We start from the raw sequence: 14,011 nt of genomic DNA, 5'->3' as shown, positions 1-14,011 counted from the left end.
TCTTAGTGGCATACCCTGGCAGGGCCTGCCAAAGAGTGCCCACTTGGCCTTTACTCACCAGGCTCTCCTGGCGTTTGGTCTGGTTCTTCCCACAACAGACCCATTCTCTCTGTTCCCGCCGGCTCTCCCACCGCACCGTGCTGGAATCCTACCCTCCCCCTCCACCCATAACAGATCCGTTGTTCTCTTTGTCTGCCCTGCCTGCTCTCCAACCCTAAACCGTGTAAACGGCTACACTTTCAGTCTCTTAACCTCTAAGACTCTACTTCCTCACTCCTAAAAAAAAAATCTCTTCTTCCAAATCCTCCATTTACAGTTCTAGCTCGCTCATCGGGGCTTTCTTCCCATCTCGGGCAGTCTGCGCTGCTACTCTGCTCTTCTCCAGGCTCAGGTGCGTGGGGCGCTGCCCCTTGTGAGCCCCCGGCACCCTCCCCACCCCAGACCCTGCAGCCTGTGAGCCCAGCACCATGAGTGGCCGCACCCGGCCACCCACGGCCGTCTGGCCCAATAGAAGCAGTACGTGCGCGATTACAGCGCAGGAATCTGCGCTGTCGCTGGTACGGCAGATCGGGGCAGATCGTGCTGGCTGCTCACGGAGCCTGTGGGCAAGGATCCGTGGAAGCTATCTGGGTGTAGCTTCTGACATGACTAGCAGACATAATCTCACAGAAAACTCCCTGACCCTCTGGCTCTTATAATCTTTCTACCTCCTCTTCTACAACGATCCCTGAGCCTTAGGTGCGGGAGTTGTACTGTAGATGCAGCCCTTGGGACTGGGGTCCACGGCTCTGCATTGCGATTGGTTGTGGCTTTCTGTAATGGTCTCCATCTATTGCAAAGAGAAATTTCCTTGATTCAGAGTGAGGACTGTAAGCCAGCCCCAAAACACTTATCTGCGGGTATAAGGACAGTTATTTAGGATTTAGTTAGGGATTACGCTGGTTTAGTAAAGCGGTGATTGTAGATTCTCCTCCATGATCCGTGATCTCAGTGGCCCTTGGTAGCTGGCTAGGTTTCCAGTACTAGGAATGATTCCCCTCTTGTTGAACAGGTCTTAAGTCCATTTAGAGAGACGTTAATTCCTCCAAGTAATGGCCATTACTGTAGCGCTAGGGTTTGGTTTTGTTTTCATTGATCTCCAGCTGTTTTTGTGTTGTTGTTACCTATAGCATTTCTTGTCCACCGGGATTAATAGCAATAAACTCCTCCAGCTTCTGCTTAGTTGGGAATATCTTTTTTTTTTTTTTTTTTGGTTTTTCGAGACAGGGTTTCTCTGTGTAGCTTTGCGCCTTTCCTGGAGCTCGCTTGGTAGCCCAGGCTGGCCTCGAACTCACAGAGATCCACCTGGCTCTGCCTCCCGAGTGCTGGGATTAAAGGCGTGCGCCACCAACGCCCGGCTAGTTGGGAATATCTTAATTTCTTTCCTTTCCTTTTTTGTTGAATTTTGTTTGTTTGTTTAGCTTTGTGGTTCTGATGACTGAACCTAGGACCTTATACATGGTAGGTATTGTGGTTTGAAAAAGAACAGCTTCCATAGATCCACATATTTGAATGGTTAGTCACCACGGAGTGGAACTCTCTGAAGGGATTAGAACCATTAGGAGGTGTGGCTTTGCATGTCACTAGGGGTGGGCTTTGAGGTTTCAAAAGCCCATACCAAGCCTTCTCCTTCACCTTCTTCCTCTCTGTCTGTCTGTCTGTCTCTCTCTCTCTGCCTCTGTTCCAGTGCCTGCTGGCACGCCACCCTGCTCTCTGCCATGAGGATATTGGACTAACCCTCTGATGCCGTAAGCCAGCCCCAATTAACTGCTTTCTTTTGTAAGAGTTGCCTTGGTCACGGCCTCGCTTCCCAGCTGTAGAACACTAACTGTAGTAGACAGCAGGCAAGTGCTTCCCACCGAGCTGTACCCCAACTCGTGACCTGTTAACTTCATCTTCATAGGAATGAACAAGTTACTTGGTTGGCAGAAGTTTTCCCTCTTACAGCACTTTAAATATATCAACCCATACCTTCCAGATCCCAAGCTACCCACTCAGAAACTTCTGGAGGCTTTCTGGTCCAGGTGAGGAACTGTGCTCTTGCTTTTAAAATGATCTCTGCCGGGCGTTGGTGGCCCACGCCTTTAATCCCAGCACTCGGGAGGCAGAGGCAGGCGGATCTCTGTGAGTTCGAGGCCAGCCTGGGCTACAGAGTGAGTTCCAGGAAAGGCGCAAAGCTACACAGAGAAACCCTGTCTCGAAAAACCAAAAAAAAAAAAAAAAAAATGATCTCTGCTCCGTGCTGCTGATGTACATCAAAACGGGCAGCACTGGGTTGTCACCCACTGGAAACCACGCCCAGAGACCATGGCTTCTGTGACTCATACACACACGTCTGGTAGACAGTATTTAAAACAACTGTTATTGAACAAAATGTTACATGTAGTGTACAATGCTCAAGTCTTTATCAGAGATGATAATAGCTCCATTGTTCATGTACCAAGCTGTTAAAGTATATCCCCAAAGTATGTATTTTATGTGCACCACGAGTAGCTAAATACAGTGTTCCTCTGAGATACCTGGCCCCTGAGTCGGCCCAGTGTCGTGTTGCTCGTTGTGAGAATCCTGTAAACACAGCATTGCCAGAAGTCAGCAGAAGACTGCCATGCTCACACCACCTTCTGTGACTCTGGTTTCATGGAGAAAGTGTAACAGAAAATCTTTCACAAATCTTCCCCTAATAAGCACAAAGCTGAGACTGTGGTGATAGATTATGTATCAAATAAAGCTTGCCTGAGGATCAGAGGACAGAGCCAGCCACTAGGTTAAACATAGAGGCTAGCCAGTGGGGCACACACCTTTAATCCTAGCACTTGAAGGCAGAGGCAGAGATCCATCTGGATCTCTGTGAGTTCAAGGCCACCCTGGACTATACAAGATTAATCCAGTCTAAAAGAAACAGAGCCAGGCAGTGGTGGCACACACCTTTAATCCCAGCACTGGAGATCTCACGCTTTTGCTACCAGTATTTGGGAAGCACACAAGCCATTAATCCCAATACGAGGAAGGTTGAGACAGGAAATGATATAGCTGGGTGGAGAAAGCTATATGAGGCATGAGGAGACAGGAACTAGGCCCTTTCAGCTGAGGACTCAGAGGCATTCAGTCAGAGGAGTCGTGGAGTTGTCGAGGTGAGAAGTGGCTGTGGCTTGTTCCTTTGTCCCTCTGATCTTTCAGTATTTACTTCAATATCTGGCTCCAGGTTTTATTAAGACCATTTAGAATTCATGCAACAGGAGACCTGTGTGAATGGACGGTATCAGATGAACAATGCTGAGCATAATGATTTATGGAGAGGTTGTGAGGCTCCCTCAGTAATGTGGCTCATGCTCTCAAACACAGCATTAAAACAGAAAAACTGGGCATGGTGGTGCATGTCTTTAATCCAGCACTCGGGAGGCAGAGGCCTGAGGGTCTCTGTGAGTTGGAGGCCAGTTTGGTCTACAGAGCGAGTCCTGGGACAGCCAGGACTACACAGAGACACTTTCAAAATAAATAAGTAAGTAAATCATAGGAGAATGCAGTACTAGAAACCTGTCTTCTAAACACGCTTCACCTCAATCACCCATTCACCTGCCCCTGTGAAGAGTGTGCACCTGCTGTATACTGCTCATCTCAATCACTCATTCACCTGCCACTGTGAAGAGTGTGCACCTGCTGTATACTGCTCATCTCAATCACTCATTCACCTGCCACTGTGAAGAGTGTGCACCTGCTGTATACTGCTCATCTCAATCACTCATTCACCTGCCCCTGTGAAGAGTATCCACCTGCTGTATACTGCTCATCTCAATCACTCATTCACCTGCCCCTGTGAAGAGTATCCACCTGCTGTATACTGCTCATCTCAATCACTCCTGCCCCTGCCCCTGTGGACAGTGTCCACTTGCTGTATACGGCTCATCTCAATCACTCATTCACCTGCCCCTGTGAAGAGTGTCTACTTTCTGTATACTGCTTATCTCATTCACCTGCTCCTGTGGACAGTGTGCACCTGCTGTATACTGCTCATCTCAATCACTCATTCACCTGCCACTGTGAAGAGTGTGCACCTGCTGTATACTGCTCATCTCAATCACTCATGCACCTGCCTACTTAAACACAGACTAAAGATATATATCAGTGACCAACGTCTGCGCACACTATATGAACGCTGCTGAACACAGTGGTTCATAGGATTGACCTGCATGCAGTAACTCAGGAACCCTGATGTTGTCAGTCCAGAGACTAGTCATATGCACACAACACATCTATCAACACAGCATTACTGGTATTTTTGCCACTTTGGCTGCTGTATCATATTGCGTAACACGCAGGGACTGAATGTGCCTTTAGTCTCGTCGCTCCCGTCAGCAGCTGCCCCACTTTTCACACCTGCCTGCTGTCCAGTGACAACACAACGGAGGGTGAGCAGTGACTGCATCCTCTCCGTTTTGCGTGTGATACAGACGTGACACTATGACGCACACATACATAAATAAGGTGTGTGTCCCCTCTTTGAGTCACTGCAGGGTTTAGTATATACCACTGTGACATGATGCAGCTGAGCTTTGTGGTCTTTGATGACATGACACCCTCAGGAACATCGTGACATACTGTGAATCAAGGGCTGGTCCCTCTTTGGCTTGTCTTATAATTATTAGATAAACATTAGGTATTAGATGTATTATGTAGTCACCCAAAGTGACAAAAATGAGTGCCCCCGACAGTTGTCATATATCTCATGTGACACAGTGTAAGCCAACCTGAGCCCTCTCTCTGTTGTCACATAGTACCATGTGACATGTGGCTGGCGCCTCTCTCCTCTCAACCGATACATTCCACTTATGCATATCTAATGTATCTCAGGTCCGCATCCCAGCTCATCTTGTACATGACATTTTACGTAACGTAGAGTGAAGATTCACACCTGATGTGCTCATTCTTCATCCCCATGAGGACAGACTGCAGCCCTGGCACATTGCATTGCAATGTCACAGATGATGCCACACCACCTGTATGAGAGACTGTGGCTCACGGTCTGCATACTGTCTCTAGACTGCCATATTAAGCAAAAAGGTGAAAAACTGTAACTCCAGCCTCCACTCCTGACCATCTCAAGGTACCATCTATGCACAGTGGCCTGATGTGAAGCTCTGTTCTCTTCTGGATGACTGTGTGACATCATGATGTAATGTGGCTCAGTCTCCATTTCCTCTCCCAGATGTCATATGACATCTTATGACTTAGTGATGTGATACGCAGAGATATGTATCTTCCATGAGCTGTCATATGATATCACAGGTGGCATGGCGGCACCATGGTGATATTCCAGTCTCCATCCTTCTTGGCTGTCATAGGCTGTAAATGTCACCTAGGGAAGCAATGTGACTTAGCTCTCAGGGGGCATCGTAAGGAACACAGTAATATCGTGTCTCAGGCATGTGTCCCTGTTGGTGTCTGTTAGTTTGTGTCTTAATCAGTGTGTTAAAGAGACAGTTAAGAAGTGCTCACACTCCAATATCCAGAGTTGAGTACGTGAACATTTAATGACCTTTTTTTTTAGAGCCCAGGTCTCATGTATCTCAGGCTAGCCTGGAATTCACAATGACAGAGATGACCCTGAGCTCCTGATTGTGCCCCCAGTTCCCGAGTACTGGGATTCCAGCCCCCCCCCCCATGCCGGCTTTCTGTGGTGCTGCAGACAGAACCCCAGTGCACCATGCAGAGTAGGCAAGCACTCTACCAACTGAGCGACATCCCTGCACGGCTGCTTCTGTGTGTCAACTTGACAAAGCTAGAGTCATCAGAGGAAGGACCCTCGGTTGAGGAAACGCCTCCATGAGACCCAGCTGTAAGGCATTTTCTCAGTTAGTGATCAACAAGGGAGGGCCCGGCCCATGGTGGGTGGTGCCATCCCTGGGCTGGTGGTCCTGGGTTCTATAAGAAAGCAGGCCGAGAAAACCAGGGGAAGCCAGCCAGTAAGCAGCTCTCCCCCATGGCCTCTGCATTCAAGGTTCCGGCCCTGTTTGAGTTCCTGTCCTGACTTCCTTCAGTGATGAACAGCAATGCTGAAGTGTGAGCCTAATAAATCCTTTCCTCCCCACCTTGGTTTTTGATCATGGTGTTTTGTTGCAGCAATAGAAATTCTAACAGACAATCTCCAGCTGCAGATGACTTTTAAGTGTATGATTTAAATGATTCATCATAATTTGGTATACTGTCAACATTAAATTACAGTTACTTTGGAGTATATTTATTCATGCAAATTACTTCTTCATGTACAGGTGTCTTAGTGACTTTTCTATTGCTGTGCAGCCACTACGACCAAGGCAACTTATAGAAGGGGTTATCGGGGTCTTAGTTTCAGAAGGTGAGTCCATGGCCATCATAGTGGGGAGCATGGCATCAGACAGGCAGGCAAGGCCCTGAGGCAGTAGCTGGTAGCTTACACCTTGATCCATAAGCATGAGGTAGTGATGGGGTGGAGGGAGAGGTGGGGGCACCAGCCCCCAGTGACACACCTCCTCCAACAAGGCCACACCTCCTAATCCTTCCCAAATAGTCCCACCAACCCAGGACCAAGTATTCAAATATATGAGCCTATGGGTCCATTCTCATTCAAACCACTACAAAGTTTCTTCACTGTAATTTTAAGTTATTCAGATCTGAATTCACGCCGGGCAGTGGTGGTGCATGCCTTTAATCCCAGCACTCGGGAGGCAGAGGCAGGCGGATCTTTGTGAGTTCGAGGCCAGCCTGGTCTACAGAGCGAGATCCAGGAAAGGCGCAAAGCTACACAGAGAAACCCTGTCTTGAAAAAAACCAAAAAACAACAGATGTGAATTCACTACTTCAGAGCTTATCATGGCCTGAGAAGATAAAAAGAATGTATGCCAGATGCTTCAACGACATATAGATAGATAGATAGATAGATGATAGACAGATGAATGACACTGCATGGAATGCAACTGTAAAAGCGCCAGCCTTTCTGCAGCGGCATAGTGTAAGAAACCCTGCTTTAGGAAGGTGTCATTCCTCTTATTCGTGCTGCAAGCTAAGAATTTTGACACTGCCAGGGGCTGGGGAGATGGCGCAGTGGGTAAAGGACCTGCTGAGCGAGCGCGAGTTCAACTCCCAACACCCTTTTCTTTTCCATTCTCCAGTTGCAGACTTGCTGGGGTTTACAGCTTGTCTGTGGGGTGGGGCTTCTTTTAAGCTCTAATAAAATTGTCCTTGTGCTTCCACGTGAGTCCATTCTTAAATTATTTTATGAATGAAGCTAAGAACCCCAGAGGGAAGCTGGATTTCCGCTGTATGGTTCTCCTGCAGTCCCCAGGGTGGAGGACAACAGTCCGGCCAGCGTCCGGCCTCCAGCGGCCTGCCGAGTCCGCGCACACTCCGTGCTGGCCGGACCCGCTCCTTTAAAACACCGGGATGCAGGGGTCAGGGCGTGCACCGCCGAGGTCAGGTCGGTCCTCCCGGAGCCCAGCGAGCCCCAGCTCCACCCCACTGCCCACGCCCCGACCAAGCGCGTCCAGCAGCCTCTGGAGGGGAGGGGCGGGTCTCACCGAGCGTGACGCACGGCGCGGAGAGCCCACACTTAGCGCAGGGGCGGGGCGCGTGCGTCATCCGCGCCGGAGATTGACGTAAGGGGCGGGGCTCGCCGGCGCGTCCGGGAGCGGCGGACTGGGGGGCGGCGGGTGGCCGGGCTATGGACCGCTACGCGGGCGCCGGGGACGAGGCTGCGGACAGGGCCCGGCAGCAGGAGCGGCACTACCAGCTGCTGTCAGCGCTGCAGAGCCTGGTCAAGGAACTGCCCAGGTTCGGGGCCGGGCCAGGGGCGGGGGGCGTGGACCAGGGGCCGGGCGGCTGGGGGGGGGGTTGGGGCCGGGGAGGCCGAGGACCGAGGGAGGGTGGGCGGGGGGCCGGGAACGGGGGCGGAGGCTGGGGCGGGGAACGGGGTGGGAGGCGGGGACGGAGTGTCCGGGCCGGGAGCAGGAGCAGGAACCGGGGTCCGGGTTGGGGTCCGGGAAGGGGCGGGGGCGGGGACCAGGGGCGGGGACCAGGGGCGGGGACCAGGGGCTGGGCGGCTAGGGGACCGGGAGCCGGGGAGCGGAGCCCGAGGACTGAGGGGGGGGCGGGCGGAGGCCGGGAACGGGGGTGGGAGGCGGGACGGAGGGTCAGGAGCCGGGGTCTGGGTTGGGGGCCGGAGCGAGGGATAAGGGGCCGGGAGGGCTGGGACGGGGGCGGGGGTCCGGGTTGGGGCCGGAGCGGAGGCGGGGTCCGGGTTGGGGGTCGGAGCGGAGGCGGGGGCGGGGCCCGGGTTGGGGGCCGGAGCGGAGGCGGGGGCGGGGGCCCGGGTTGGGGGCTGGAGCGGAGGCAGGGGCGGGGGTCCGGGCTGGGGGTCGGAGCGGAGGCAGGGGCCGGGGCCCGGGGCCGCGCTCACCCGGCGGTCTGCCCGCAGCTCCTTTCAGCAGCGCCTGTCCTACACCACGCTCAGCGACTTGGCCCTGGCGCTGCTCGACGGCACTGTGTTCGAGATCGTGCAGGGGCTTCTGGAGATCCAGCACCTCACCGAGAAGAGTCTGTATAACCAGCGGCTGCGGCTGCAGAACGAACACCGAGGTGTGTGTGTTGGGGGTGGGGGGGGAACCTTCCCAGGGCGTCTGTGGTCGCAGGAGCCTCGGGTGGTGCAGAGCCTGTCTATGCTGGCCCTTTTAGCTCGCTGCTCAGAAACTTCTTAGTTGCGGTCCCCAGGTCCCTGCATTCTCCTAGGCAGGATGGACCTTGCTGCTTGTAGGTTTGTTGACAGGTCTGTTGTACCGGTTAGATAGCCCGTTATTCGTAGCACCTTCCCATTGGAGTCTCAGGCGTGATCGGTTTCTGGTGTCCGAAATTATACTAGGCTGCCCCCGTTGTACCATCAGGTCTCCCTCCCATTTTATTTGCTCCGAGCTTGACTCGGTTCACACATTGTAGGAAAGTTGAGGGACTAGTGTGACTGTCCCCGTGCTCTCCACTCATACTTCGCCATAGATCTTTGGCTTTGTTATTACTTTGGATTTTGATACTGAGGACTGAACCCAGGGCCTCTCACATGCTAATCAAGTTCTCTATATTGAGTTATATTTACATGCAGACATTCCCAGCCTTTCTGGGACAGGTCGTGTCTCTGTGCTGCCAGACAGGAGTTCCCCCATTAGAAATGTGTGTTGGATTTTGTTAAAACCTTTCCGGTTCCTGTGGAGATGATCAGGTGGCTTTTCTGTTACTACAGTGAGTGACAATGATTTCTAAATTCCTGACATGAACTGCATCCTGGGAATCCATTCTGTATAGTCATGATGTATTTTTCTTTTATGTATGTTGTTTTTTAAATTGTGTGTAGGTTTATGTGTAGTGTTCATGTGGGTGTGTACATGTATATGTGTGCACTTGTGTGCCCATGCATGTGGAGGCCAGAGGTAGGCTGATGCCCTAGTTAGGGTTACTGTTGCTGTGATGAAACACCATGACCAAAAGCCACCCGAGGAAAGGGTTTGTCTCACACTTCAACGTCACTGTTCATCATCGAAGGAGGTCAGGGCAGGTCTTGGAGACAGGAGCAGATGCAGAGGCCATGGAGGGGTGCTGCTTACTGGCTTGCTCCCCATGGTTTGTTTGGTCTGCTTTCTTACAGAACCCAGAACCACCAGGTTCTGGTGGCACCAGAGATGGCACCATCCTCAATGGGGTTCGCCCTCCCCCATCAATCACTAATTAAGAAAATGCCTTACAGGCTTGCCCACAGCCCAGTCCTATGAAGACATTGTCTTAATCAAGGCTTCCTTCTCTCAGATGACTTTAGCTTGTGTCAAATTGACATAAAACTAAAGCCAGGTGGTGGCGCATGCCTTTAATCCCAGCACTTGGGAGGCAGAGGCAGGCAGATCTCTGTGAGTTCGAGGCCAGCCTGGGCTACAGAGTGAGTTCCAGGAAAGGTGCAAAGCTACACAGAGAAACCCTGTCTTGGAACTAACCACACGGCAACGAATGTCTTCCTCTGTTTCTCTCTACCTTATTTGTTGACACCAAACCTGGAGCTCACTGATTGGATCCTGTGGCTGGCCACTGAGCTATAGGGAGCAGCCTGTCCCTGCCTCCCCAGTGCTGAGCCTACAGAGCACGCTGCTGTGCCCAGCTCTTGACATGGGGGCTCATGTTACTGACTGAGTCACTTCCCATCTTGGTCTTTTGAATTTGATTCATGAGAATCTTAGGGGTTTTGCCTTATTCCTGATAGACAACAACCTTTTAATTTTTTTGTAATATTTTTGTGGGTATGAAGGTAATGCTTGCCTCAGAATGTTTTGAGAAGTCTCTTCAGTTTTCCAAGAGTTTTATTTCTTCACCAAATGTTGGAGTGGTTGTCTTTTTGTTAATGTTTTGGTAGAGGTATATGGTGTATCTCGTTCATAAGTACATTACTCAGTTCGTTATTTTCTTTTCTCTCTTGGTTTATTAAGACAGTGTAGTCTAGAACCTTCTGCCTCAGCCGTCCCCAGTGCTGGGATGCCAAGTCTGGGCCAGGCCCTGCTTTGCTCAGTTTTCAGTGTCCTGAGTGCCTTGTGTGACCAGTAGGAGGCTTTGCCTGGCTCCTTCTCTTACATCCAGCATTCTTCCAGCACTTTCCTTCCGGTACCAGAAAGGAAAGACCTCCACTCTTACTTTTAATTGTTCTCCCCTGAAATTCCCCTGGAATTGGCCATTATTCTGCAGAGCACTTTTATCTGGGATGTTTTTGGTACCTGCCTCAAGCCTTTGCCATTGTCTTTCAGAAGGCTTGGCCCAGGCTCTGGTGCACCTGGCAGTGCGAGTCTCCGCTGCCTTCAGCCGGATCCAGAAGGTGGTGACGGGGTGGGCACCTTATTTCCCTTGCTCATTACCATGCCCAGGCCCCTCCTGAGCGAGTGGCCAGAATGGAATCTGGGAATTGACCTGGGACTTTTAGCGGTGTGCATGTGCCCGTTCCCACAAGCCCTGTGTCTACCTCATGTTCCCTGCAACCAGATAATTAGGCAGTCTCTCTCTTGTCCTTGTGTTGATAGACAACATTTTCAAACAACAATGATACGTGGTATCATTGAAGTATGTACAAAATGCTGAGAACGAGGGCACTGTAGAGGCTGTCAGACTCAAGGAGCCTCCCTGAAGAGAGCTGCCTGTGAATCTCTTCTAGGAGTAGGAGGGCTTTGAGTTTCCTCAGGGCCGGCCAGCCACACTCCCATTTTATGTGCAGACTGGTGTGGTATGTTCCATTTTGTGATGGCAATTCCTCATCATCCCGTGTCCTATCTGTCACTGTTCCCATCAGGGCATGAACAGTTTGTACATGTCCATACGTGTGGCACAGTTGATCAGGGACCAGGTACTTTGCCTGCTGGTAGAGGGTCAAACAGATTTCCCAGTGCAGAACCCTGTTGGCTCACAGTATGAGCCTGTGCACACCCTTCACCTCTGCTGGCTGCTGGGCAGCGGCTGCTGGGCTCACCTATAGGGCAGCACCAAGCTTGATTTGACGCGGCACCACTGGCAGACAGAGCCCCTTCCTTCTCTTATGGGCTTCTGGCTCTAATACTTCAGTAGGTGTCCTTGGGTGATGTCCTGTGGATGATGTTCAGGATAGCACAGTTAGAACTGTGCTGCCTGACTCCAGCGACCGCCTGCCTCAGGCACCTGTGTGCCTCCTGTCCCAGCCCTGGGTGTTCTGAGCTCTGAGGTCATTGCTATCCCTGCCTAACCTGCAGCCCTCTCTTAGCACCCTGGAGGTGAAGGACTTCTTAGACTAGGCCTCTAACCCAGCTTCCGCTGCCAGCTCTCAGCTGCCCCCCCTTCCCAACACCTCTCTTGCTGACAACTCTCTTTCCCTCCTAGTGCTCAGGCAGGCTCTGAGGCAGAAGCATCTGGAAGCCCAGCAGACCTGCCGGCCCCACAACTTGCCAGTACTCCAGGCAGCTCAGCAGCGCGAGCTGGAGGTAGGAACTGGGACGGGATAGCTGGTCCTGGCTCAGTGGAGGGCTGAGGGTGGTTCAGAAGCTGAGCTCATGGCTTGCTGGAGGCTTGGAGAGGTCCAGCTCATGGCTTCTCCCATGGGGCCTGACATACCCTAGCTGAGAGGAGTCACCGCCCATCTGTCGCTCCCGTTCCTCCCAATGAGCGTCTCTGTGGACTGGAGCCTAATGAGCAGTCACCGAGTCAGGGTGCTGAAGCCAGTGGCTGCGTGGCCAGAGCAGCCAGGAGACCAAGTCAGGGTGCTGAAGCCAGTGGCTGCGTGGCCAGAAAAGTCAGGAGAGGAGCCGGGTCAGCTGTAGACCCACAGGATGTCAACAAGCCATGGTGTTAGGGTGGTGGCCCCAGGGGGCTGGGACTGTTGAGTAGCCTTATGCAGCCCCTCTGCTAAGCCACAAGCAAGGATGCCGTGGCCCTGGAACCAGAACCGCCATGGGTGGGCAGGGTAGCCAGGAGGAAGGAGCAGGCAGGGATGTCTGAGGCATCCCTGGGCGGAAGCCCCGGCAGGAGCCACCCTCACTCAAGCCATGGCAGGCCATGGAGCATCGAATCCGGGAGGAGCAGCAGGCCATGGACCGCAAGATTGTCCTGGAACTGGACCGGAAGGTTGCTGACCAGCAGAGCACACTGGAGAAGGCAGGGGTAGCTGGTTTCTACGTGACCACGAATCCTCAGGTCAGCACCTAGGCCAGCCCTGCCGAAGCCTGTGTCCCTGGCCCCTGAAGGTTCGGTTCTACCTGGAGCTTGTTTTTTTGTGTTTTTTGTTTTTGTTTTTGTTTTTTTGGTTTTTTTGTTTTGTTGGTGTATTGCTCGTTTTGTTTGTATTTATTTACACTTTGGGGGGACAAGGTCTGCTGTACTGCTCAGGCTGGCCTTGAACCTGGAGTCCTCCTGCCTTGGCTTCTAAGCACGGGATTACAGGCATATGTCAATACACCGAGTCCCTGGAGTCTTGGCACATTGGTTCTTCATGAAGCTTAGAGTTAGTGGTGGGCAGAGGTGAGGTGGAAGGCCCTGGGAAGGGCGTGGAGGTAATGCCCGCATGTCCAGCCTTGCAGAGGCTTCTACCTACCTCCTGCATGCTAGCTTCCCGTGGCCACTCTAAGGAAGCCAGTCAGAGACTGCTGTCCTAGGTGCCAAGGCCCAGATTCTCCCTCTTCCTGGCCATAGCCACCTTCCCCTTAGCCTTCCTACCCGACGTCTTCTAGGCCCTTGTATGTCTTAGGCCAAGACGAAAGGGCACGGGGTGTCGGGCTGGCCCTTACAGGGCCTCTCTTACACCCAGGAGCTGACGCTGCAGATGAACCTGTTGGAACTCATCAGGAAGCTACAGCAGAGAGACTGCCAGGTGGGGAAGGCGGCCCTGTGACCAGGAGGGCCCTGCTGTCCTCACTGCCTGGGACGGCGGGTTAACAGGTGTATCTCTGTGATTAGATGCTGGCTGCACCTGCTGCTGTCCTCGGTCCAGATTTGGGGGGGGGGGTCCAAGCAACAGGAATGGTATCTGGAGAAGGTCCCATGACTGAACGTTGAGTAGGGGGTGGGTTCTAGTGCCTCCCCTCTGGGCACACCCACATTCCCTCCAGGCTTGGCTTCTGCTTGTTCTGGAGTGGCCCTTCCCTTGACAGCCCCAGCTCTGGTAGAAGAGGCTCCAGAACCCAAGCCCTGTGTGGCCTAGAAAAATAAAGACTCCAGCACATGGTTTGTGTCCGTGCTAGCGAGGATCCTCTCCTAGTGGTTCTGGCCATGTCGGAGCCAGCAGAGAGGCAGAGACCATGGGCAGTGGCCTTCTGAGATACCCAACAAGCCCTTATACACCTTTCATTGTCAAGAACCCACCTCCAGACTGCTGAGTAAAACTGGAGAGCTTAGCAGGAGGTGGGGGACCTGCCGCAGAGCCAGCTAGGGTTGAGCTGGAGTGAAGGGCGCAGAGGGTCAGGGG

General features: G+C 52.6%; 1 protein-coding gene across 5 annotated transcripts; it reads left to right on the top strand.

Annotated features, from left to right (window-relative positions):
* Positions 1–7,675: 7,675 nt before the first annotated feature.
* Positions 7,676–13,771, top strand: Dgcr6l (DiGeorge syndrome critical region gene 6 like). 5 transcript variants are annotated; one of them, XM_037209941.1, is made up of 5 exons: positions 7,676–7,842; positions 8,486–8,646; positions 11,935–12,035; positions 12,568–12,794; positions 13,355–13,443. In XM_037209941.1, the coding sequence occupies exons 1-4, from the start codon at positions 7,733–7,735 to the stop codon at positions 12,754–12,756; spliced, it is 561 nt and encodes a 186-aa protein (XP_037065836.1). In that variant the 5' UTR covers positions 7,676–7,732; the 3' UTR covers positions 12,757–12,794; positions 13,355–13,443. The 5 variants fall into 5 exon arrangements, with proteins under 5 accessions (XP_037065836.1, XP_028716191.1, XP_037065835.1 ...); XM_028860358.2 differs by having other exon boundaries at positions 7,677–7,842; positions 12,595–12,744; positions 13,355–13,771; XM_037209940.1 differs by having other exon boundaries at positions 7,677–7,842; positions 12,577–12,744; positions 13,355–13,771.
* The last annotated feature ends 240 nt before the right edge of the window (positions 13,772–14,011 follow it).

This window comes from Peromyscus leucopus, chromosome 12 (assembly GCF_004664715.2).
Source record: "Peromyscus leucopus breed LL Stock chromosome 12, UCI_PerLeu_2.1, whole genome shotgun sequence".
Taxonomy (NCBI): Eukaryota; Metazoa; Chordata; class Mammalia; order Rodentia; family Cricetidae; genus Peromyscus; species Peromyscus leucopus.
This window is presented reverse-complemented; position numbering and strand designations above follow the sequence as displayed.